Source organism: Phodopus roborovskii, unplaced genomic scaffold (genome assembly GCF_943737965.1).
Source record: "Phodopus roborovskii unplaced genomic scaffold, PHOROB, whole genome shotgun sequence".
Lineage (NCBI taxonomy): Eukaryota > Metazoa > Chordata > Mammalia > Rodentia > Cricetidae > Phodopus > Phodopus roborovskii.
This window is the reverse complement of record NW_026126567.1, coordinates 26,332,034-26,358,785: the sequence shown is the minus strand read 5'-3', so window position 1 is coordinate 26,358,785 and position 26,752 is coordinate 26,332,034. Positions and strand designations below refer to the sequence as shown.

The window sequence follows — 26,752 nt, the reverse complement described above, 5'->3', positions numbered from 1 at the left end:
AAGTGCTTGTATTTTCATGACTAACAATGCCAAGAGTCACACCATCATCATATAAGATATATGGTAAATTAAAAACATATGTTACTTTGTAAATACAAAGTAACTTACAAAAGAATAAGTAGGTTAGAAAATAAAGAAATAAAACTCAAGCACACAACTTAATCCTAATGAAGTGTCCTTCCCTCTGCTAACCACCTGGCATTGTCTCAAGAAAACCCTGTAGACATGCTGTCAACATGAGCTATTTAAATATCATCATGACCTTCTTGGTCCTACTGTTGATTTGCTACTCATGCCCAGTAGGTTTTATTGTCAGGCAAACTTTACTATCAAATTTATTTCTCAAGGTCTATTGTTCTATTATCTGTATCTACCTTGGTAAATACTCTTTTAATAACAAACCACTTTCTCTCTTAGCTTTAGCATAGAGCCCAACTATGACTTCCTGTATATACATGACGGACCAGACAGTAATAGCCCATTGATCGGAAGTTTTCAAGACAGCAAGTTACCAGAAAGAATAGAAAGCAGCTCAAATACCATGCACCTGGCTTTTCGGAGTGATGGATCTGTCAGCTACACGGGATTTCATTTAGAATATAAAGGTATGATTGCACATTCAGCTGTAGCATCCTGATTAAACTGGAATTTTGTTTACAGGACAAGCATTTTGAGCTGACTGTTGCTAGCTTAGCTGCATGTGCTTGGGAAATGCAGGCCATGTACAGTTTAATCTCATAAAGAACTCTGTGTAGCTCCCCATCAGTGAGGAGATTAGCATTTCTCTAATTATTTCTGCAATACTATGAAACTGACAGCCAGATTGTATACTGTAGTAGAAGCTAAGGCTCCACTCCACAATGTTTAAAGAAAAGAGCTACTTCATAGTGGGGGAGGGACATTAAGTTTCATTAAAGCACTTTATTTCAGAGATTTCTTTCAGGGAAAGAAAATGAATAGGAGAATTGTGTTTCAAATAATGCTTAGTATTTAAATATTTTTATATTCATAAGAGAGTAGGCAAAATACAGTGATAGCTAAATTTCAGAAATGTTTATTGTATTTTTTATAATTATTTTAGAGTGCCCAGGGATACTCTAAATAGTGTTTTTTGAATTATAGACTGTTTGTAACTTAATTATTAATTACATATTTTAAATCTGACTGAACACAGAGGAGGTAAATTGTATTAATTATTCAGTTACCATGTGGTATTTTGATGTATGTATCATGTACCATTGTCTACTCAAGTACTTCATTTTGGTTTTTTTTATGTTTTTGTTTGTGTGTGTTTGTGTGTATGTGTGTGGTGGTGCAGGCACCTGTGTGTTTGTGTACCAAGATGAGAAGAGAACATACTGCTTCCTGCTCTATTACTCTCCACACCTTACTCCCTTGTGTCTGGGTCTGCATCTAAACCTGGAACTCCAAATATTGGCTAGACTCATTTCTAGCCCTTAGCACTGGTCCATCCCTACTCCCTCCACTCATCCCTGGGATTACAAGTATTTAGGACCATATCTGGCTTCTTATCTATGTTCTAAGGATATAAACCAGGTCCATGTGCTTCCATAGAAAGTGGTTCTACACACCGAACCAGCTACCTAGCCTCAACATTAACTTCTAATAACTGAAAATTATACAGAAAAAAATATTTCAAAGCTCCTTTCCAGTGAATAGTGTTAATATGGTACCATATTTCCTTACCACTCCCCCAAAAGTCCTTTATTAAAAAGTTTGATATCACATACACAAGGTAAAGGTAAATTCCTTTTCTATTGGCTATCAGACCTCAGATTTTTCTCTTTGGTACTATCATAAGCAATTATTATGAAATCAGTTGTATCAGTCTGTAGGTAAAGGGGATGCTCACAGGTCAGCAAGTATAGACACATCTATTATCATTTTGGAGATGCATGCGAAGGTGCTCAGGCCAATGATAAATGCTGAACATAAGCATGGTGCAAATTTGATTCCAGCATAAACCTTGAGCCTTCTGTGTCTCATACATTTCATAGGGCAAAATAATAAATGGCCTGTCGGTAGAGGGATGAACAGGCTGCTTGGCACAGACAGTGAGAACTTGGGGCGTCAGCGCTTTAGTGAGGTTTTCTGCAAGTGGTAGTTCATCTGACCCTGAAGATGATAGTTTTCTTCAGAGGTTGGGACTGTGAACTATATAACCACTTTAATTTATAAGAACTGAGCTTAAATACCTTGGGAATTTAATATATTGGGAAAAATAGTCTATATAGCCTCTGCAAAGACTCAGTTAAATACTTAGGAAGAAAAACCAAAAATCAATGATTGAGTTTTACATTTTTATTAATTTATTTTTTGATGTCACATGATTTCTCCCCTGCTTTTCCTCCCTCTGTCAAAACGCTCCCATGTACTCTTATCCACTATTCTCTTTCAGACAAATAGCATTTGTTCATCCTTGCTTTCTAAATGACTGTGGCCTCCTCAACCGGCATTTGGTACTTCACTTTTCCATACTTGAATGTTTATACCAATTTTTATTCTTTCTATTTTGTCGATTTGGATAAGAAGGGTCCCCAATGGGCTCATGTAGTATTGGAATGCTTAGTCACCAGGAAATGAACTGTTTGAAAGGTTAAGAAGGATTAGGAGATGTGGTCTTCTTGGACGAACTGTTTCACTAGACATGATCTTGGAGAATTCAAAAGCCCATTTCAGGACCTGTGTCTTCCCCTCTCTCTTGGCCTGATGATTATGATATAGCTCTTAGCTATTGCTCCAGCCCCATGATTACTGGCATGGTCTCACCAAGATTCCTGCTATCATGATAATGGACTAAGCCTCTGAAACTATAAACAAACCTCCAATAAAATGTTTTCTTTAACATGGTGTCTCTTCACAGCAATAAAATAGTAACTAAGACATTTGTAATATGTGCATACTTTATCACATTTTCATATAACCATTTTACTTTCATCATTTATATATTTCTTTTTTCTTATATTGTGGTAAGAGTTTAATAATATTTGAAACAGATATATTAATATCTCTATAATATTCTTTAATATAGCTGTATCATAGTTAATTTTTCTCTTTCTGATAGATTGGTTATTCTAGTTTTTACTGCTGTAAAAAAATCATGTAGAAAAACAGAAACCCTTATGGGTTTCAAGAAAATCTTATAGAGACATTCGTGCTTGTGGTAATAGAATTATTGAGTCAAAGGGTATAGAACTTTAGTTTAATTCTGTATTGTCAGGTTAGTTAAAAGTATTGAGAGTCTACTTCCATTAATACTAAACATCAGAATATAAGATAATATATATAATATGTTATATATGATATAAAACATAAAATAAATTAAAATTTGGAAAATGAGTGTTCTTACTAAATTTGAGCATTGTTAACTTCATAGATATTAGGTCTTTGATATTTTATTACTTTTGTGCCAGGTAATATTAAGTTGAATTTTTCCTCCCTGTTTTGCACAATGATGTCGTCTTGTTGGATCTGTGTGTTCCTGCAATCACAAATCTTTCTAATTTGTTTATAAAATTTATAGGATTTTTTTTTTTGCAATTCTGCCTGTTCAGCTTTCTTTTTTATTATTTATTTATTTTTCTTATTTTACATATCGATTCCAGTAACCTCTCCCTCCCTCCTTCCCTTCTATGCCCTCTGACCACCCTCCCAACCCATCCTCCCACCCCATTCCATAGGGAGGGTGATGCCTTCCAGGAGGGTTCAACAATATCTGTCAAGTCACTTAGAGTAGGGTCTAGGCCCTCCCTCCTGCCTCTATGTTAAGGGAGTATCCCTCTGTGGGGAATGTGCTCCCAAAGTCCTTTCGTGCACCAGTTATACATCCTGGTTCCACTGTCAGAGGTCCCTTAGACTGCTCAGGCCCTGTAACTGAGACCTATGTTCAAGGGATCTGAGTCAGTCCAATGCTGGTTTCCCAGCTATCAGTCTGGAGGCCCATTAGCTCCTTATAGGAAATATTTGATGTCATGGAAATTAATACTCTAGATAATTTATGTTTTAATTTCTATTTCAATTCCATCTTTGGTCAGTGGAGCATTCTATTGTATTTCTGCATTATATTGTACAGTATCTAAAACAATCTATACCATATTTAATTTTTCCTTTCCTTGACAATTTATGCATTTTATGACTTGCTTAAAAATACCCCTCTTAGTGGAAATTTTCATAAATATGTCTTATAATTTTTCCAAAGAATACAGCTATATTTTCCACTTTCCAGTCATTAACTTATGTGGAGTTTATTTGCTGTAAAGCAGTTCCCTAATTTTAATGTTTAACATGTGACTTTAGCACCACTTCCCAACAATGCTAGTGCTGTCAACTATCAAGTCCCTGTGTCAACTATTAGCTCTCTAGTCTGTTCCACTGACTTCTTTTTCTGTCTCCAGGACAATATTTTTTCAGAACAGTAAAACAGCAACAATAAAGTGTACACCACATTCTATAGTGGGATTTTTATTGTTATATCCAAATACCAACAGATTTACTTAAAAGAAGAAAGCTTTTATTTGGGATCATGACTTCACAGCTTTCTCAGTATTCCACTGGCTCCTGTTCAGTCTTGAGCCTGAATGATGGCCTGTGCCTAAGTCTCGCAGTGGCTTTGAATCAAAGACAAAAGGGAGAAATTAGCTCAAGATACAGTGCAGTTGAGATTTTACCCATCATGTTTCAGTCCTACTGGACTGGTTTCTCTCCACCCAGTCGGGTCCCCATAGTTGCTATGAAATAACCACTCAGAGATTTAATATTTATAGTCCTTTGGCCATTGGCTTAGGCTCTTTACTGCCTAGCTCTTTTTTAATTACTTACCCATAACTATTAATCTGTGTATCTCCACATGGCCTTATCTTACCGGAGAATGCTCAGGTATCCCACCTTTCTAGTAGCTACATGACATCTGTCTGACTCACCCTGTTGCTTTTCTCTGCTCTGTTTGTATTTCCCACAAGGCTAAACCCTGCCTATCCATTGGCCAAAATAGCTTTATTAGTCAACCAATAAGAGAAACATATATTCACTGCATACAGAAGGACTGCCTTGACACAGTCCTCTAGGGCATGTGTCTTGACCTGTGTGGTTCTACCTCCTGAAATTACCAAAACCTCCCAAAATAGGTCCCTCAGCTACTGACTTAGCCTAAGGCAATGAGCTTGTGAAGGCACTTAGCCAGAACAGTCTTAGTTCCTTTTTAATTTTGTCCTTGACACCTGTCACAACATTTTGAACCTCAATTTCATATTTAGAATTAAGCTTATTCCATATATTGCATTTGATTGTCACCATGTTGAATTAATAAATCATTTGGGAGTAAATTGACGTATGACATTTAATCTTCTCATCTATGAATACAGCTAGTCTCTCAATTTACTCCTATTTTCATTAATGTCTTTCAGTAATGCTTTATAATTTTCTCTATAAATTCTTTCTCATTTTAATTAAAACGTCTTCTACTTTGCAAGAAATAAGTAATGCCTTTATTATTAGATTTTTTCTAGTTGTTCTTTATAATGAAGGCACAATGACATTTAATAATTTCTTTGTATATTTCTAATTACTTAACCCTTTCATTGATATAATATTCTTGTAGTAGTTTTGGACTTTCTATATAAACAGAGATAATTCTGTTTCTTTCTGTTTTGCTAACATTTCATTTCTATTTCTTGCTTATTTAATTTTCTGTTTTGGAATTTCAATACCGTGTTGAATAGCAGTAGTTCTCAACATCAAACTTTTATCATTGCTAATATCTCTAAATGAACCTAAGTCAAATGTTTAAGTGTGATGGTTACTCTTTGGAAGCAACATCAGAAAAAAACTCTTATTGTATCCAGGATCATCCTGAAGAAATATGAATTAAAAATAATTTGCTTCTATGCCTAACAGCTTTTGGCAAGACAGATTTAAGTAAAATTGTCTACAGTCATATGGTGAGCAAAAACAAAAACAAAAAAAAAACCCATATGATTCCACATTATCTCAATAGTCTAAATCCTTACCTAGTGTCTAATGCTATCTTCAGACATTATTTGTAAGGTATAAACTTATTCTTCCTATAGTCCACAAACTACTTCCACATATACTAAAATGGAAAGAATTTTAGGAGACCAAACCCTGTCCATATACAGAGAAACTATGTTTTTTTGTTTTTGTTTTTGTTTGTTTGTTTTTTGGTCACTTGATCCATTTTGATCATCTTAGAGGTGTTATTTGTTTCTTTGTTTTTACATAATGATAATTTAGGATAATGGAATAGTAATATTCCTGAGACATAAGCAGCTTAGAAATATATTCCTGGTCTTCTCCTTGTCAATGAGAATTTAGCTTTGGATTAGTTCCTTGTACTTCACGGAGAATGGGTATGCATGCATCTCCAAAGAAGGGGAGGAACAAGGATGGGAAAGATGAAAGAACAAAATAAGGAGGAGGTGTCATAACCTAGATGAGTTTCTACCTTAAGTTCCAATGTAGGAAACATTTCTGAAAACCCACAGGATGAAAGACACAGGAATAGTGTCCCACTCAAATGCTTATGACAAATGTGCCAAGTGACTACAAATAGTTCCTAAACATCACTTCCTCAAAGTCCTCACATATTATCATGAACTCATTTTTCATACAGCCACGCAATTCCATGCAAAATAAAGCCTATTTGCCATATCTCAGCTAAATGCAAATTCATGCCTACTTCTCAACTAGTTTATACTCCACAATCTATAAGGGGTAAACTAAAATATCTTGCAACAAGCTAAGAAAAAACTTTATCACTTACCATATCTTACTGGGAAAATTGTAGGAGGAATAAGATGATTCCTATGATCTCTGCATCAATCAATTTAGCATTAAGGAAAACAATAATTTAAACAATAAAAATAATTCTAAATTTTGTTGCTTTGTAACTTGTATTAGGTGTTTTCAATTTTTCCAGATATAGATGATACAGTACATATAATAATAAACAAAAGCAATGTCACTTAAAGGAGTTTATTCACCAAGGATTTTTAAAAATGCATAAAAATCATGATAAATGATTCTACTCACACTGAAGCTAGCAATTGAAAAATTCTGCAGAAGCAATATTAAAAACATGTCAATATGTTTCCAGAAAAGAGCATGGTATTTTCATTATAGTTTTAATGACTTGTTATTGAAAGTACAAAATTTGACAAAGGTTATGTAGACTTTGTATGAGATGAAATTTAGTAAAAGTAACACCAAATAGATTAATATTTTGACTTATTAATTCAAGCCTTCTTTTCCCTCCATGGACTTAGTTTGACTGTAGAAAGGCTAGGTTACTGTTCTTTCTTGAGTTGCATTGTGTATTTCTTCCTCTTCACTGTGAGGTTGTACTTGACAAATAAATAACTTAATATCTGCATTCATTAAGCTCCATTTTTAGTGCCACAATGTAGTAACCATCTTGCTGCATCTGTTCTGAAAACAGGGGTTTTATTTTACACCTGGAGAGTACAGTTGTTCTAGTATATTTCTTACTGGTTGTTTTCAAGACATTTTGAAAATATCAGTACCCTTTAATGCTAGTGTCCCTTATAAAATGGTGTTTTATACACAAGTCATGCATGCCCTCAAACACACACACACACATTGTATCTTCTGTCTATTATGTATCACACCTACTAATAAAAATGATATGTAGATAGCTGTTATTCTATGCTGTTTAAGGTTCAATGATCAAAGTATCTATAATGATCAGTACAGATATAAACACATAAACAGTCCTAACCACATACTACATCATAATGTGTAAAGGGAATCCTGCTAAAAATGGTAAATCCTTAGAACCAGTGAAGGCTGGACACCAGAGACCGACCACACTTCCCTTCATTTGTGTGGCTCCAGTGCAGTGTTCAGTGTGTAGAAAATGGAAATATTGCTCTTTAAGAAATCCCTGGAATCTTTACTTTGTCAGTTTGACAAAGTTATGGGACCCGTGGGTACAGCACACTTTTTCTCACCATTCTGTTTCATAGTCAATCGTAAAGCTGAAGCATAAGAGCAATGTGTGTGAAGGTGTGGACACGTGTCCATGTGCTGGTGACTGAGCTCAGGGAAAGATTAAATCACTGGACCTGGAGTAGGATACAATATATCCAGGCTGCACACCATAGCACTCTATGTTCTTTTCACAGAGCTGAGTTCTCTCTTAATAACTGCTGTATGTAATTGCTGTTATTCAGATGAACATACTATAAAAACTTCATGAAAAAGGTATCTCAAAGCAATTAATAACATACTGGCATTGTTTTACAGCAAAACTCCGGGAATCATGCTTTGATCCAGGCAATATCATGAATGGTACCAGACTTGGAATGGATTATAAACTGGGGTCAACGGTCACCTATTACTGTGATGCTGGCTATGTTCTCCAAGGTTATTCAACTCTCACTTGTATCATGGGAGATGATGGAAGACCTGGATGGAACAGAGCCCTGCCAAGTTGTCATGGTAAGAAATAGAACTTTTGATAACTTTTTATTATTATATAAAATATTCTGCATTTTAAAAATCATTCCTCAAAATGGCACATTTTGAGACATATTGCACAGTGGATTTAATAAAGAAATCTTTGGAAGAGTGCATATATTCTTAGCAGTCTTTACAGAAGAGAGTCTGGTTTAGCAGCACAGCTATCTCAAAACATAGACAGTTAAATCTGTTTTGCTTACTTTGGGTCTTTAGGACTAAGTTTGATACAGTTAGATAAATGCAATAATGAGTTATTTATGAACAAACTTATCTAAAATAAGTATACATATCAATATGCATTTCCCTAAATAAGGAGGTGTCTAAAAGAAGACATAATATTACAGAGTTTTAATACCATATGCTTGAGTACAACTCTGTACCAAAAGGCTTTGCAGGAAGGGACAAACAGTAGGAGAATACCATAGACATGCTAGTCAGTTGAATAACACTAATACATTGTACAAAATGGTACAGGAACTATCAGAAAATGATATCACCTGGGAAAGAGCTTCCAAGTATTATTACCATCAGTGAGTCATAAAATCAACCCTCTTAGTCATAACCATCAATTATATAATAGATGCAGAATTGAATTAAATATAATTGAATTATAAATAAAAGAGAGAAAAAATATTCTAATGCAGAGAACAAAGTAAGGCAAATTTGACTTTTGGAATGTACTAGCTGCATGAATTGGTGTGTATACAGCCTTGAGTGTATTAGATTATGTGTACATTGGACCATTATTTAAAAGTTCATATTTTAGTTAAAAGATAGAGACAGAAAAATCTTTGACATGATGATGAAAAGAGTGGATAGTCAGTGTCTAACATATATGCTAAATTGCTTTCTAATAAAATGTATTCATTTAACACACTTAGTTCTGCAAGACTGTTTACCCAAGTCATTTGACCTCTTTAAACTCATTTTCTCTTTCTTCTAAAATTAGGATGAGTAAAATCTTTTTGTAAACCATGGGTTTTGTAAGAAATAAAGAACCAAATTCTAATACAAAGTTTCAATCCCAGAATTTAAGATGCTGAGGTAGGAGGTGTCTGAGTTCTCATTGAGCCTGGTCTACATAGCAAAGCCCTTGCATATAAACAAGCAAAAAAAACATATTGTGAGTTAGTTCGATTGTAGGTTGAACATTAAATATATAGGTAAGTGAATCCTGTGAAAGAAATATTTCTTAGTAAGTAGATAATGTCATATGTATTTTCAAGCAGAGCAAATCACAGTTATAACCCTTTGACATTATAAACTGGGGAAAGCTGAACTTTAGGTTAGTGTTTAATAATTGATTAGACTCCAGAGATCTAGTTAATAGACAAAACATACACAGGGCCTCAGAAGGTGATTGGCAACTATCATGTATTAATAGGAGGAAGCCTGTTTCAGCATTGCCTCAAAGAACCCAAGTATCTAAGACACATGCTTCACTTAACATTGTATGTTATATTCAATTGAACAAATATTGATCCCATAACTCATGTCATAAACATATAATGTTCTGTCTTATTATCTGAGTACTGATTATATTTCACTTCTATTAATAGAATAGGGGGAGACATTTAATAATTTTATCCTTCTTAAAATAAAATAATTTATTATACAGTCCACATGCAAAGTTAATGGATAACAATCACGTTTGTTCAGTGGGTTCTTTAAGCTGTAAGAAAAAATAACTTGAAGATCAATTTGTCATAAAAAACAATATTTACTACAGTTAAAGAAAAGAATCTGTGACTTTGAACTAGATATATTTAACATGAATAATATTGTTAAATGTAAGATTAGCTCTGTGTCCTTGTTCAATATTTATATAGTGTATCTGATCATGGGATATGCTACATTATTTTATGAAGTGGTTGAAAACTGAACTACAATACTCAGTGTACTTACTATTGGGACTTATGCTATCTCAAAAAAAGGATTTAAAATGTTTTGGAGGACTAATCACCATAGTAGGAAGCTACTTGTTTCCATAACTGTTATAATATACAACATTGGCTGGTTTCCAAGGTGATAACAACATTTAAATGTCAACTATTTCTTAAGGCATATGTTATATAACCAGCAAAATTCATTACTCATAAAACAAATTGTTATTTTTAATATCTTTTTTTATGGTTGCTTCTACAAAAATTATATATATTTAATTCACTGATCGTTCCCTCTACTCCACTGTAATCTCTCCCTCCCCCCTTCCCATGGAAACTGTATTTTCTGATAAACTTTCATTGACTTTTATTAAACTTGCTTTGATTCAACCTGATGTATATATGTATAACATCATCTGCTGAGTTTCTTGATAGAAAGGCGGTTATGTGCCATCAAGACCCTACTTTCTCTTCTGTGTGTCTGTATTATATCACCTCCCATTGTTCCAGTGGTCGTTTCTGGTTTCTGTTAGGATTCCTGTCCTTGTTCCTCGTTTCACCAACACTCAAGAATTAGGTGGCTGTTCTCTGCAGCTCTCCATGCTGCCGGGGTCATATCCAACAGGAGGGCCCTGAGGCGTCTAAGAATATCATCAGGACATGTTGACTGATCATTAAGCTTCTAAGATTGTTGGTTGTTAGAAAATGATCAATAATGACAAAAATAAGAAATACTTCATGTACTTATTTATCTCGCTGTGCTAGGTTTTGAGACCAACACCTTGTGCTGTCTTTTTGATGTCAAACTTCAACAGTCTAGTTATGGTCTATAAACTTTTAGAGCATGGCTGTATTTTGCTTCTTAATGTTTTCTGAGATTCACACTAGGAAAAGCATAAAGTGCCACTGCGTGATGGTCTACCAATTCCTTCTCAGCATATGACATTAATTTATACACACAGACTCTTATAAAAAGATTTGTGGACAAGGCCAGTAATTTACAAAGTTTGACTGTTTCAGAAGACAGCTTTATTATCTCTGTTTAGGATTAAGTATTCATTTTAAATCTCAAAAAATATGTCTTAAAGGGCTTAGTGTAGACACCTTGAGATTAGGTTTGTCAGTGGTAGGTCCCAAACAGTTGCATTCTGCTGTAATTTCTGCTCACTAATGAGAAACCCTGCAGTTTATCACAAGAGATCGTCACATGTATCAAAAGGCAGTGGAAGAGCAACCTTCCACCCACATTTTCTTGACCTTAACACACAGGAAAAAATTGTTCTCAGAAAATAATTCCTTTTTTATTTTTTTTGTATGTTGAAAAGCATCTGCTGACATAAAATTTAGTTGTTACCAGACATACAGTATTAAAATAACAGTTATGTATTGGTGTTATCCATAAATTTCTCTCGATATTAAGAAAGAGAATTAAACGTAAATAGGAAGTTTCCACATAGTTTTCTTAGTATTTCTTTTACCTTGCCAGGTTGGCTTGATTTATTTCGTCTGATTAGACAGTGCCAGTTACCTTGGAGTTCTGTGTCCTATATCAGGCAAAGCCTCTCACTTAAGCTGTTCTTCTGTCCTCTACTTCATGTAGTATTTCATGAATGCAAGGGTGACTTGCATATACAGGATTGTGTGAGCGTGAATTCAAAGTCTCCAATGGCTTTGCAGGAAATAACAAATCCCAAAGACGGTATAATACCACGCTGTACTCAATCTGCCCAAATAGACGGGCTCTTCTTTTCTACATCCATGGAGACTCCTCACTGGCTTCCCAGTTTCTTCCCAGGAGACATCTTTGTTTGCATCTGAGGCTTTTGCACTTGCTGTTCTCTTAGTCCTAAATATTGTCTTAGTTTTCTCTCTATTGCTGTGGTAAATGCTATAACTAAAAGCAAGAGGGGAGGAAAGTTTTCAGATTTTTCTGAAATAAGGAGACACTGTAGAGGAGTGCTGCTTGCTGATATGGTCTGCATAGCTTACTCAGTAAGTTCTATAACTCAGAACTACTTGCCCAATGGTCTTACAGACCACCATAGGCTCATGTCTCTCACATAACATCACTCAAAATAAATGACCCACATACTTTCCTATAGGTTAATCAGACAGAGGCATTTTCTCAGCTCGTGTTCCCACTTCCGGGGTGACTATATATAGATTGCATCAAATTGACACAAAAGCATGACAAATGACTATCTTTCTCACTTGTTTTAAAATATAAGCATTTGTCTTCTATTTGCGCAAAACAAAAAACAATCATAGTTACTTTTGTCCTCAAAATGGAATACGTCTCTCAAAATGCAATCAATATCTATATTTGAAATTTCAAATATTCACCCATAATTAAAATAATTAAGTATCTGTGATTTGTGTGTGTGTGTGTCTCCAGGTATTCTAAGGGCCTCAGAACTCTGAAAAGTATACCATAAAATACAGAAGTACTATGGGTTGTAGCAATGCAGTGATATTTTCCAATACAGTAAGAACTGAATTGATAGATATAGTAACCTAAGAGAAAATATAACTGCTAAAGAGCCACTAGCTTACCATCTATTGAAGAGGGATCCCTGAACGTTTTTGTTCTATATGGCAGCCATTATAAACAGTAAGAATTCTATATCTGGCCCTGCAGTAATATTAGCCATGAGAACAGAAATTAGCCACGGGTCCTACCCTGTCAAATACAAAATTTGAAGAACACTAAAAAGGGAGATCTTTATTCCCAATAAAAGCAGTTAGAAGAGCATAGAGATGAGTCTGAGTAAGTTAAAGAGATTTTAAGTGTTGGCGCAGTCCAAGAGGTTGCAAAGAATGCTCCAGCAGTCTAAGAAGTTGCAAAGAATGATCTGTTACAAATGAGGAGAACAGACAAGATAAAGTTCACTTGTTTTTCAGAGATGTGCTTGCAAACAATGTGACATAGGGACCTTAAAAAAGGTACAGTTGTATTGATTGCTTTAATGTGTACTATCTAAGATTGTCCAGAATCTTATGTTAGTATTTTAGAAGTAACAGAGTATCCTGAAATTTAGTAATTTACTGAAAACAGATACACTTAGTGTTAGAACTTGAAAACTTTTAGGTCATGGACCACATATCTGGCTCAGGCATTCTTGCTGGAGGATACCCTGGTGCAATCCAGAGGAAAAGAATGAGTATTTGTTCTTCCTGCAAGAAACAAGGAGACAGAGATAAGGGCTGAAACAGAGTAGAGAGGGAGGGAGTGGGCGCTAAAACACATCCTTTTTCATCAATTTACTGCCCCAATCAAAACCTATTTTCCTATTGATGGTGCTAATCTGGGGAAGAGGAAAGGGCTCACAAGAACTGATTGCCTCTTAAAGGGACCATCCTCCAGCATTTGCCCTTAGCATTGTGTTTAAAATGTAGGAATTTAACAAACACATTCAAATTGTAACAATTAAAAAAAATATGGCTGGGCATTGGTGCAACACGCCTTTAATCCCAGCACTCCAGAGGCAGAGGCAGGGGCATCTCTGTGAGTTCAAGGCCAGCCTGGACTTCAGAGCACGTTCCAGGGCAGGCTCCAATACAGAGAAACCAAATCTCAAAAAACAATATATATATATATATATATATATATATATATATATATATATATCTATCTCAAAGGCTAGAGAGATAGCTCAGCCTTTAAAGGTTAGGCTCACAAGCAAAAATATATTACAAATGGAACTACATGGTATCAAGAATAAGTGGTGAGATTAAAGGTTTTCCACTATTTTCTGGAATATTACTTAGGCTAAATATGAGATTTAAATGAAGACAAATTCATACAAACATGTTAACTAAATATCTAAAATGTGTTTTTATATTTCATCTCAAATGTAACTTTAAGTAGAAAATAATGATCTTACTAGATATTTATAGACACAGTTCTAACAATTCTTTTGAAAATTTGCATTGCTATTTTAATAGGTTCATTTTGTTAATACTAATGTAAATCGTATTTTATGCTGGAAGGGCTCATTACTTTACCACTCATCTAGAAGTCTGTCCACAGATTTGTGGCCACACAAATGTGCTCAGTTTAAACCAAGAAGCCACCAGATTCCATTGTTCTTTTTGGGAGCATTTGAAAGGAAAGTCTTCTTACCCTCCAAATTGAAGACAAAACTAGAAAATTTTGAAAATGTCTATTTCATAATTAATAGCTTTCCAACTTCAGTGTGATCTCTAATTATGAATCTGTTATTACTTTTAAGGTAATTATTTTGTCTGCATGTTTGAGGATGTAAATAGCTATACTAAGTCTTTTGTTGACTTGATGCTACCTTTTTAAAATTACATTTTACTTATTTATTTGTGTGTGTATGTGTGTGTGTGTGTACATATGTGGAAAAAATACATTGAGTCTAAAAGAAGATGGGGAATAACATAAAGAAATGTGGCAAATAATAGTACAAATATGAAAAGGATTTCTAAGTGTACTGAACAAACCTGATGGCCCCCTGGAAGTATCATTTAACTGCCTAAGCCCAAAGGGGAAACTAAAATTACAATCCAGTATAGTTATCATATAGTTATCAAAGGATGTAATGCAATAATTAATATATTGGGGGAGCTCATAGTATAGGTATAAGATTTACTGTGCAAGTGTGAAAGCCACAGTGTGCATCCCCAGATGCACTTGTAAGGCAAGTATTATAGCCTGCCTATGATCCCACACTAAGGAGTTGGGAGCAGTACATATCCAGAACAAGCTAGCTACATAGACTATGCAAGTGGTGAGCTCAGGTTCAAAGGAGAGACTCTGCCTTAAAATATAAGGTGAAGTGTGATCAAGAAAGACACTTAACATCAATGCTTGAAGGCTCCAGATGGGAAGGCATACACATCTGTAGCCATGCATGTCCCCACAAGTTCCCACAAATATATGAATATGTACATATATGTGCACATAACACATGTATGCACATGTAAAAACATTTTGTATACACTTTCATTTCATTTTTACCATTTTTTTATTTTTAAAAACTTCATGAATGTTACAATGTATCCTATTAATAACAACCTCCCACTCCCTCCCTCAAGCCCTCTGAACACTGCAACATACCTCCTAACACCTTCAGAATGTCGTATAATTTTTCTTTTTATAACTTACTAACTCCATTTAAAACAGTTTGTGTGTATATGAGGTACCTATCCATGACCCTCCACCACCAAACAAAAGTGACAGGAGTATTGACTTAATAGCTTCAACAATCTAGAAACAGAGGTCCATATTAATGAGGCACATAAATAATGGCATACAATTATGGATTGCAGTCTTTCTCCTGAGATTACTTAATTGAATGCTGGGCAATGATTGGGGCTTTATTTAACTGTAGAACTCAAGATAGATTTTTCAAAGACAGAAACACTGAGTTGAAGACTTGACATTTTAGAAAAAAAAGTTCTCTTTTTAAAATCACGTTACACTAACATGTTTGTCTTTGAAGCAATTCTTTAAAAAAATAAAAAAAAGATTAGCATAATGTAAAATGTCCCAGAAAGTAAAATTCAACCTAAACTGCATGAAGGGTTTTAGCTTCAAAAGACATCTATAATTCACTAGCAGTCACCTTAAGTGGTTGTCATTGTCATGTACACTTTATCACAGTGTCACAGTTTGTGACTGTCACAAAGGTGTGCGGGATGGAAATGGAAACCAGCTGCTTTTGCATGCTGAAATTCTTACATGGGTGAGGAGAATGTCCAGGAACTAGATAGTCAGGTTGATGATGCAACTTGTCAACAGGTAAAACTCTCAAATTTACACTCTGAACATTTATACTCTGACATTTATAACAAATCAAACAAAAATCAAGGGTACGTTATTCATGAGTTAGCTATTTGCACCCCCATGCGGGGCTGATACTGATTTCTTCTTCTTCTTCTTCTTCTTCTTCTTCTTCTTCTTCTTCTTCTTCTTCTTCTTCTTATGTTACATACCGATCCCAGTTCCCTCTCTGTCCCTCTCTTCCACCCTTCCATGCCACCGACCACCCTCCCATTCCATCCCCCCCCCCCCGCTCACTCCACATGTAGGGTGATGCCTTCCTGGAGGGGTCATCTAAATCTGTCAAGTCATTTGGAATAGGGACTAGGCCCTCCCTCCTGTCTCTAGGTTAAGGGAGTATCCCTCCATGGGGAATGTGCTCCCAAAGACCTTTTGTGCACCAGTTATACATCCTGGTTCTACTGTCAGAGGTCCCATAGACTGCCCAGGCCTTCTAGCTGAGACCCATATTCAGGGGGTCTGAGTGGGTCCAATGCTGGTTTTCCAGTTATCAGTCTGGGGGTCCATTCGCTCCTCCTTATTCAATTCAGCTGTCTCTGTGGGTTTCTGTAGCCTATATGGTGGTAGAAAAGATCCATCTAAGAATGGAAGCTAATAGCCTTTGCAATTGAATGGCGCTGTTGGGAAGTATACAAGGATAGGATCCATAGCTCACAGAGTTTTTGGTAAAGAGAATATCCTCCTAGTCAATAGCATCAAATGAATGAGTCTACACAACCAGTGATGTGACAATGTAGAACTCACAGCCTATTGAGTTTATGAGCCATTAAAATAGTTCATAAGCCGGTAATTGCCATTTTGTAAAAGATATATTAAAAGTTATATGGGGGGCTAGAGTGGTGGCTAAGTCTTTAAGATCCACTTCTCTTGCAGATAACCTACATTTGGTTTCTGGAATCTACACTAGGCTGCTCACAGTCTCTTCTAACCTCAGCTCCAGGGGGAAAAACATTGCCTTATGGACTCTATAGGCCTTGGGTTCACCCATGCACCTTCCTCACCTTAATACACATATAAGCAGAACTAAAAATAACATAGATATTTGAAAAAGTTTGAACTTATGATACAAAATTATTACAGGGAGAATAGAGAATGAGTTTATATTCTTTTCTGAAATAAACAAATATAGCAAAGGAAAAAATCACACTATTATTTTATTGTTTTATGAATAAATAGATGAGATTATACCAACATAGAATGGCAAATAAAACGTAAATTAATTTAGTGCAAGTATAATTTAAAGGAGCACTTATCACCATTATGGATTTAGAGAAAAAAAGAAAAAGACATTGAAAGTTTTTGTTTGAGGCAAAATGAAATACTTACGTTTATATAGGAGGCATGAGCAGAGTCACAAAAGGGATAGCTGGATACTTGAACATTTTCACAAAGATGAAGGTTTTGAACCAAAGCTGAGGAAGGAAAACATCATCTTTAATTTTAAGGTCAATCCAGGGAATAATAGCTGTCTATGTTAAAATTCACAGCAGACAGTTTAAGGGTTGGGAGAGATTTTATGTTTTAAAACAAGGTTCCATGGGGATTTAACTTTCAGATGCGTTCCATGGGAGGATTTATGCTTTGCAACATTCACTCGGGCTATATCGGGCCATTAGTAATTAATGAGAAGTGGACCGGCAGTTTCGTAAGGTATTGCATTTCTTTCAAACTGAAGGATCACAGGTCACAGCTAGTAAATTATTGATTTAATATAGTGCATTGCTCTTCTGTGACCTGTGAGGAAACGTTACTTTTCAAAGTACCTGACTTGGTTTCTGAGTAATTTATACATCATAATTTTCATTACACAGTATATTTGATAATAAATAATAAATTAAACAGGTCGAGAGACAGGTAGGAAATTACAAGTAACTTGAGGCTATGTTGCATGTCCTATGAAGTCTCTAAGATAGCAGAACACTTCACAACCATCTCTTCACATAAGTGGTCTGCTGTTTTATGTCACTTCGTGGCAAAGTGACATTCGTTCTTCTCTGTCACACACCCGTGTCCTTGCTCAAAGCACAAGAAGAAAGCCATCTCTGCAAAACAAACTATAAAGCTATGCATATTGTCTTTGTCTTTGCCAGCTCTCCCACTGCAGATATCATTCAAGAATACAACAATCATAGTTACATGATAATTTGATCATAAGTGCATTTCACTTAGTGGGTTTGGTTTCTGATTTTGTGGTTTGTGTGTGTATATGAGAGAGAGAGACAGAGAGAGAGAGAGAGAGAGAGAGAGAGAGAGAGAAGGAAGCAACATGGGAGGTGAGTTCCTGGTTTTGCTGCTATTATTTAGTTTTAGACTTTTTTTTTTTTTTTTTTTTTGCTTACATGTTTGTGTTTTAAAGTAAGGAAGAGACAAATAAATGACTTGGAGTTGGTGAGTTGGGAGTATCTATGATGCACAGCTAGGGGAGGGATATGCATTATCACAATATTGTATGAAAAAAATAAAGTTTTCAAAAAATCCGCAATTAAAGGAGGAATTTAAATTGTGTGTATGGCATTATAGACTCACTGAAGGTTGCCCTAAGTGGATACCCAACATTAGCAAAGATGAATTACCTTTAATTGGCATTTGCCATTTCCTCATAGGAATCCAGTATTTGTGCAGCCCTCATATTTAAACATTATATTATTGATTGTACCTGAACATTTAAAGCTACTTATCCTCCATATAGCATTAACTATAGGTCTAAAACTGTAGTTATTCCCAGTAACCAAATACACAGTAAAAATGGAGTTTGAATTGGAGAAAGAAAACAATGTTTTGGATAGTTGGCTAGTTGGATTTTAAATTGAATTAAATGGGTGATTTTTCTAGCATAATTTCTACTAAAGAGAATTGTGTTTTGCATGTTGGGCATCATTTTACAGCAAAATGGCCTTGCTAATTGCAGTTTACTTAGTTATCTAACAGATATTTATAGTTAATTGAGATTTCTTTTTTACTTTACACAGTTCTTAGAGACAAATGTGAACTATGATAAGACTTGCATGTTAGAAAAATCAATAGCAGGGGTAAGAGTGCTGGTGATTGGAATAGCCACGTAGAAATAGTTGAGAGTATGAATTGTAACAGATAAAGTAGAGAAGATAGAGAGAAGCTGATAAATGGCCCAGGGTATAAACACCAAATCTGCCGTATTTGACCTTGAGTCAGTGAGAAGGAATAAGAATAATGGGCTGTTTTACAAAGGGAATTTTACCATTAACATCCAGAAAATAATTTGGCTCTGTATGTTCACTCAAAATATAATTCTTCAGTGCTGCACTGTAATGATTAATTGTAATTAGCTATGTAAACATTAGGATACTTGCCAAGATGGCATATTTCAGGAACATCAATGTGTTATTTTACTGAGTGTGTTCTAGAGAAGTCTGGTCATATAAGATGGAACTTGAAAAGGAGTTGTCTGTCAAAAGAGTTTTTAAAACACCCATGGAGGTATCAAAATCACAATATCATTTAAAAAGATACCAAATGTTTGTCTCCTTTCTACATTTACTCACAGAACTGTGACAGTTTTATTTAATTGAAAACAGATTCTTGTCTTATACCATACATCCTAACCATGGTCTCTCCTCCCTCTTCTTCTCCCAGATCCTCCTCACCCTCTCCCAGATCCACCACTCTCCCATTTCCTCTTCAGAAAAGAGCAGGTCTCAAAGAGATGACACCCAGACAGGACAAAACAAGATACAGGAAGACATGGTGAAAGCCCCCACACTGAGGCTGGATAAGGAAATCCAACAGGCATAAAAAGAGTCTCACTATCAGGCAAAAGATTCAGAGATAACACCCACACTCACTGTTAGGAGCCCCACAAAGCACCACGCTAACAGTCATAATATATATGCCGAGGACCTGGTGCAATCCCATGCAAGCCCCATTTTTTCCTCTTTTTTCTCTGTGTGCTGATGTGAGCCCTGCTTAGTTGCCTCTATGAGCCTAATAACATACCATCGAAGTATACTTTTATAGTTTAAGTTGGAATGAGCATAAGGCGAGTCCTCTTGTTTGAGGTCTTAAGGTAATTATAAGCTTTTGAGAAAAAGCCAGTATGGAGAAAGAATAAAAAGTTCTTCATATGCCCTTTTCTCTTCTAATTGTTAAGATAAAGGAAGGCAAAAGCTGACCTTTCCCCAACTTCATCACTAGGAAGAACGTGGAGAGATGCTAGAGACCAATATTCTGGGACTCAAAGTAGTCTGTGTATGTTGGATAAGAATAAACCAAATCTATTACACTAGATCTATGTTAGAGCATTTTCCCCTAATTTATATAATCACATACTTCACAGTTATTGTCAACTATTATTAGCTTAGGCTTCATTGGCTACCAACTTTGTCATGCCAACTACAGGAAAGACAAAGGCTACTAGAAAGTTTACAGGCTCTGTAATTAGTAATCATAGGACATAAAGTAAATGGGCCATCTCCATACTCCTGTGCAGAAATCCTTCATGTTTCTAAATAAAAAGTTCAAAGGCCTTAATTTCTATTATGCAAAAATACAACATATACAACAAAACAAAGCTGACATACACAGAAAATGGGGGATGCCAGAATGTTCAGTCATGACTTAGTCACAGAGCCAAACCTGAATTAAAAGGCATTACTTCCATCCATATTCCTCAAATATGATAATAAAACTCATTTTGAGTATATTCAAGGTACTATTTTAAGTTTAGAACCCCTTACAATCAGAAAGAAAGGAAATGTACAACACACCATTCACTCTTCTTTTTTTTAAATTAGTTTTTCTTATTTTACATATAAAACCCAGTTCCTTCTCCCTCCCATCCTTCTATCCTTCCATGCCACCCAACCCCCTCCCATCCCCCACCCTCTACACAGGGAGGGTGAGGCCTTCCAGGAGGGATCATCAAAATTTGTTAAGTCTTTTGGAGTAGGGACTAGGTCCTCCCTCCTGCCTCTAGGTTAAGGGAGTATCCCTCCATGGGGAATGTGTTTCCAAAGTCCTTTTGTGAACCAGGGATACATCCTGGTTCCACTGTCAGAGGTCCCCTAGACTTTCCAGGCCTTCTAACTGAGACCCACATTCAGGGTGTCTGGGGTCCATGAGCTCCTCCTTGTTCAGGTCAGCTGTCTCTGTGGGTTTCTGTAGCCTGTCCTGACCCCTTTGCTCATCACTCCTCCCTCTTTAATCATTCTCTTACCAGTGTCATTGGCAGATTAAGGTTATTAATGCTGACTACTCTCATTTCAATTGATATGAGGTGGCAAAAGCTGGGAACCTTTTCATTATTATCACCCTGTCAATGTGTTGTTGTTTCTGAAATTTTTGAATTTGCTGTTTTAATCCAATTATTTAATGAGTTTTCATTGAATATTTAGGAAAAAAATGCATGACATCATTAGTCACTACCCTGGTCAATACCAAACTGTTTTAGTTTTAAAAGCTATCACTTTAATTTTTAAACCTTGACTAGAAAGTCATCAAAAGATTGGCCCTTTCAGACTGGCAATGTTCTTGAGACACCTCAATGTACTACCCTACTAGCTAGAGAAATGAAGCCAAAGAGTTCAACTAGTAATCCCTGATGTTGATAATAGATGTGGAAAACTGAAATCTCTCACAAACCCGTTTCCCTTCCCTGGGAAGATATATCCTGAACGACTTATAGAGCATCTGCTGGCCAGTGAGTTTGCAGGGAAGCAGGACAGCTCCATGCCAGAGAAAAGGGAAATAGTCTTACCTCCCCCTCCCAAAAAAAAAAAAAAAAAAAAAAAAATCGATCAACCAGGAAACTCACTGTAAAAAGGAGTAGGAAGCAGGGCCTCTAAGACTGTGTGTTTTAGAAAACTCTTTCTGGATTTCCAGATGGAAACCATGGGTATGGGAAAGACACTCTCTTCCTCACATAACAGAAGCTGAAGTTTCCTTTTCCTTTACTAATTGCTATGTAGCATGCTGCTTGAAGCCATTGTTTTCCAGTTAAACTTTCTTTTCTCTGAACTTGCAACCTACTTTCTTTATAGCTTCCCTTTGTCTAATCAAGAACCTTTATTGCTTTATTGTAATCTAAACCATGTTTTAGCTACAATTCTCTCTCAATTTTTTTTTTTTTTTTCTGGAGACAGGGTTACTCTGCCTAGCTCATTCTGGCCCTGGCCTCAAAACTCAAAAAGATCTGTCTGTTTCTGCCTCCAGAGTGCTGGGATTAAAGGTGTGGCCACCACGCCCTGCCCACATTTCTCCTCCTTGTACTTAGTTTCCTAAATTGTTTCTTTGTTTAGAAGTATCAACTCCAGTGAATGCCTGGTTACTTTGTAACAGCTTAAATTCCTGGGAATACTACACCAGAATTATCATATTCTCTCCATGAATCTTCTGCCTTTTGAGTGGCATAATTTCTTCTTATTAACTTAACAAAACCTTTCCATTTCAGCTTTTTGGGAAATTTGGGTCTGAGGCAGCAAGTGAGGCAGTGTCAAGGCCTTCAAGGCAGATAAAGACTGAGGAGGAAAGAGAAAGTTTAGAGGAGAGATTCTCAACCTTCCTAATGCTGTGAGCCTTAAATACAGTTCCTCATGTTGTAGTGACCCCAACCATGCTCCTTCATAACTATAACTTTGTTACTGTTATGAATCATAGTGTAAATATCTGATATGCAGGATATCTGATAGGCAATCCACAGGTTTCAAACCACTGACATAGAGTGAGGAAATGTACTTGTAAAACTGTGTACACCTATGTATAGCAATAAGTCACTTTACAGCAGCACAATTACAATGGGATCTGAGTAACTGAGCAACATTTCACTCCCTGGCAGCTCTCCTATGTGCACATGTATTCTGTTATCATTTATAACGATGTTATTAATTGTACAGTTTTATGTGAAAAGCAGTCATTATTACTTTTAGAAATAACTGTAATAACATACCTAATTGTTTTGCTTTGAGGACAGTAAATGCCATTCCTCATGAAGTTTTATATACACTTTATTTTTTAAATAGTTAACACTGAAGATATTTGTAGAAGTAAGGAAAATAACATTTGGTGCTTACAATTTAATAACCAATTTTCCATAGATAAAGAAGATATTTCTATTTTAAAATTTCAAGTGTTTTTGTAAAACCCATATTTTATCATTTTATTATTTATTAGCACCATGTGGAAGTCGTTCAACTGGTCCGGAAGGCACCGTACTATCACCAAACTACCCCAAAAATTACAGTGTGGAACACAATTGTGTTTATTCTATAGCGGTTCCCAAGGAGTTTGGTAAGTAAGAGTCATCTCCCATGTATTCTTTCATTTTTAGACATGCTTGATTTTCATTACTTGGTATTTGCACAATTTTCCTATCTACTGCTCATAAAGTACTTTACTCAGCAATTGTTTAGTGGTAGCTCTGCGTTAAAATTGAGGTCAATTTATTTAATCTGAATTAACAGTCAAGTATACAGGTGAACAACAATACAGAAATGAAAACAGGATTGTTTTTAATTTTTAAAAAATAAGAACATCCAGGAACCTTGCAAGTGCCTTCATATTTGGTTTACATATAATGAGAAATTACTGGAGCAGATAACAAAGTCTGCTGTTCAATTTGTACACAAATTTAGACATGTAACTCTTGCAGCAGTAACAGAACTGTTTATAAAACATATATCAGGCTTATGATTTATTAACACATTTCCAGAGTTGAAGTATTTTGATTTAATAAACCTAAGTTCAGAACAACAGCGATAAACTGCCAACAAAGAACATTTCTGATTTTCTTGTTAACTTCACACTGTTTTCAATATTAACACTAAGAATATATTGTGCCCTTTGCTGTCCCAACATTCCCATGATTGATTGTGGGTCTTAGGAGTCACCTACAGGGCTTAAAATGGTAGTGGATCTGAGATCCAGCTGGATCTGTCCCAGATTAAGCTCAGTTCATGCGTGGCTAGGCAATGGAAATTTAATGAGCAGTAAAGAGAGGGGAAGTGGCTGAAAGTTTGTAAACTTCCAAAATTTAGACTGGCAGCCTTGTGCTGTATGACAAAGGATGTTTTACTTCTAACCATCACAAATGCCTGGGTCTAGATGACCCAATGTTTCGCAGAAGGACATGGATTTTCTCAGTAGAGACTGTTGGATAACTTAACATTTCTGCTGCTGTTGCATAAAATAAGCTGATGCTTCCAGTCCAATTTCTTAAAATCAGATACCCCCATCCATTTTCCTTTCCTGTCTCTAAATCTAGTCTAAGACTTTTGACTTAATGGAGAATGTGACCATCATTCAAAAGTATTTATCCTTTCATTTTATCACTGTGGTACAGCTACTATGCTAGCATTAGCACTGTGTCAAGTTTAGTACTGTGTGAATTATTTCTTCAGCCCAGCATCCCAGATCCATTTAAACAACATTTTGACTTTTTCAATAGTGAGGAATGACCTTTTAGAAAGAACACAATTCTCTGGTGTGGTTTCATGGGCATTGCCTTTTGTGCTCAAGACCATCCTCTGCCTTTTGAATTTTATGGATCCCAGGTGCCAAAAACTATTTCATGGCTGCTGAGAGAAACTTTCGATGATTCTACATAAAATGGCATGGCTCTCTGAGTTCCCTTTAAAAGCTATTAATTGTCTGTGTTACAGTTTTGTTGGGGGTTGACTTGGCAACAAGAGTTAAAAAGAGAAATTAGTCCCTTTATATTCTGGACATGCTGGTCACCATGGAGATATTTGACAGTAGTGTGTATATCTTTCATGAAAGAGATAAAAAATTGTTGATTGACATAGTAATTACTTAATAAATTCCTAATTAATGTAATCTTTATTTTGGTAGATTAATATAAAGTGAATATAATCCTCTTAGCTAAAAATAATGCCATATGGAGCTAAACATGAGTATTTTTTAAAAACAAATTGTGGGAAGAAATCTTTAGTTACAAGTAGATAAAGTATACCTTGGCTTATTAATACAAAAATATTTTCTTTTATAAATATTAATATAACCATTTGGATTCTAATTCAAGCCCCTTTGTTCTCTTTGGGGAAAAAAAAATCTCTGAGTCCCAATTTCTTTATTTGTGAAATGGCAATTTTATCAAAAGGAAAATGTGTGTACCTAACGTCATAATTCTTAAACACCATCCTCAAAAGTATTGGGCATGACAGTGATAGTTTAGAGCCTGATTGCAGGGTTCAGGTTCAGATCAAGAACTCACTTCTGTTGTTGCTGGGAAAAAAGTCACAATTTCAGCTCAGCCTTACTTTTCTCATCTCTGAAATAGTAATGACTGTTTAAATCAAGGATTGTATTATAATTATACTTTACAATGTGAGCCCATGCTGGACGTAAAGACAAACACATGGACATACTTTTGTTCATATTCACATTTACATGGAGCATCCTCCAATACTACTAGACCTTCTCCCTCATAGGGGTGAAGGAGTTACATGAGCTACATTTTCAGGTGAACTAGCTCTTAAAATTCACATGGCTTAAAAATGAAACGATCGCTTGTATTATTTAGTTAAGAAATCAAATGTAATGTCATAAAAATAAATATCAGATGTTCAGCCATGTACTCACCCACCTTTTCTAATTGTGCCTCAGAGCTTATGGAGGGAATTACACAGTTAATTAAACAGTTGTGGAATTAAATCACACATATCACTACATCTTCCTGTCTGTACGTCTTTTTGCTATGAGATGATTAAGCAATAGTCCACGGTTCCCTACAAATCAAATTCCTATTTTGCCTCTGTCTGCTCTCATTCTCTCCTTGCCATAATTCCCTGCTATTGCCATGCTGAGCTATTTCTTATTGCTTTTTGCTATTATTTTATCACATATCACTTCTCACATTTTCCTCTGTTCCCGTCACTTGTTGCAAATTATGATCATTCCTCCTTTTATATCTTTTAGATGGGAATGCTCTTAGAACTTGACTTGTAAATCATTTAGCACATTATCTGTCAAATACACTCTATTCATTTGTAGCAACTGCCTTTTCAACAAGAGTTGAGGCTCTGAAATAGTTCCTCTCGGAGAAAATTCCTACATAAAAGCTCTAACAGTGAAAAATTCTTTGTTATTCATAGAAGATGATCTACATGATTGTACATATGCCATGTTATCTCTCAATAAGCCTCCAATGACAATTTTCCTTCAATGTAGGAGAAGAAGACAAGTAGCTTTACAGGAAACCAGATAAGCTGGGGTGCTTCTCATCAGTTGTGTGCTATTTGATCATACTCATTTGTTTTTGCCTGGTAGTCAGTGTATTCACTTAGAATAAATACGTAAAAACTTGCCTTTGCATATTGAAAGTAGACTGTTTCCCAGTAAGTCTATCTATCCTCCTTTACCTCTGGGTAAGAAGATTGGCAATTCGTAATGTTTCCAAAAATCTCATTGGTTTTAATTTAAACTACGTATCTTAGGTCAATGTACCAATACCTGTACTCAGGATTCTAGTTCTGTTTCCATAAAAATAAAAATTCTTGTTCAGTTGGATAGATTACTGCTATTTTGCTCTTACTTTATAGTATTACGTTATTTT

The 26,752-nt window shown here is 35.6% G+C and overlaps 1 protein-coding gene across 1 annotated transcript in view; it reads left to right on the top strand.

Moving 5' to 3' along the window:
- The window catches only part of Csmd3 (CUB and Sushi multiple domains 3), a 1,059,412-nt gene that overhangs the window by 825,129 nt on the left and 207,531 nt on the right, over positions 1-26,752 (top strand). Inside the window, exons 30-32 of the mRNA XM_051202442.1 lie at positions 418-605; positions 8,302-8,496; positions 23,353-23,469. Of these exons, the coding sequence (XP_051058399.1) occupies positions 418-605; positions 8,302-8,496; positions 23,353-23,469 (500 nt within the window). The remainder of the gene's footprint in view (positions 1-417; positions 606-8,301; positions 8,497-23,352; positions 23,470-26,752) is intronic.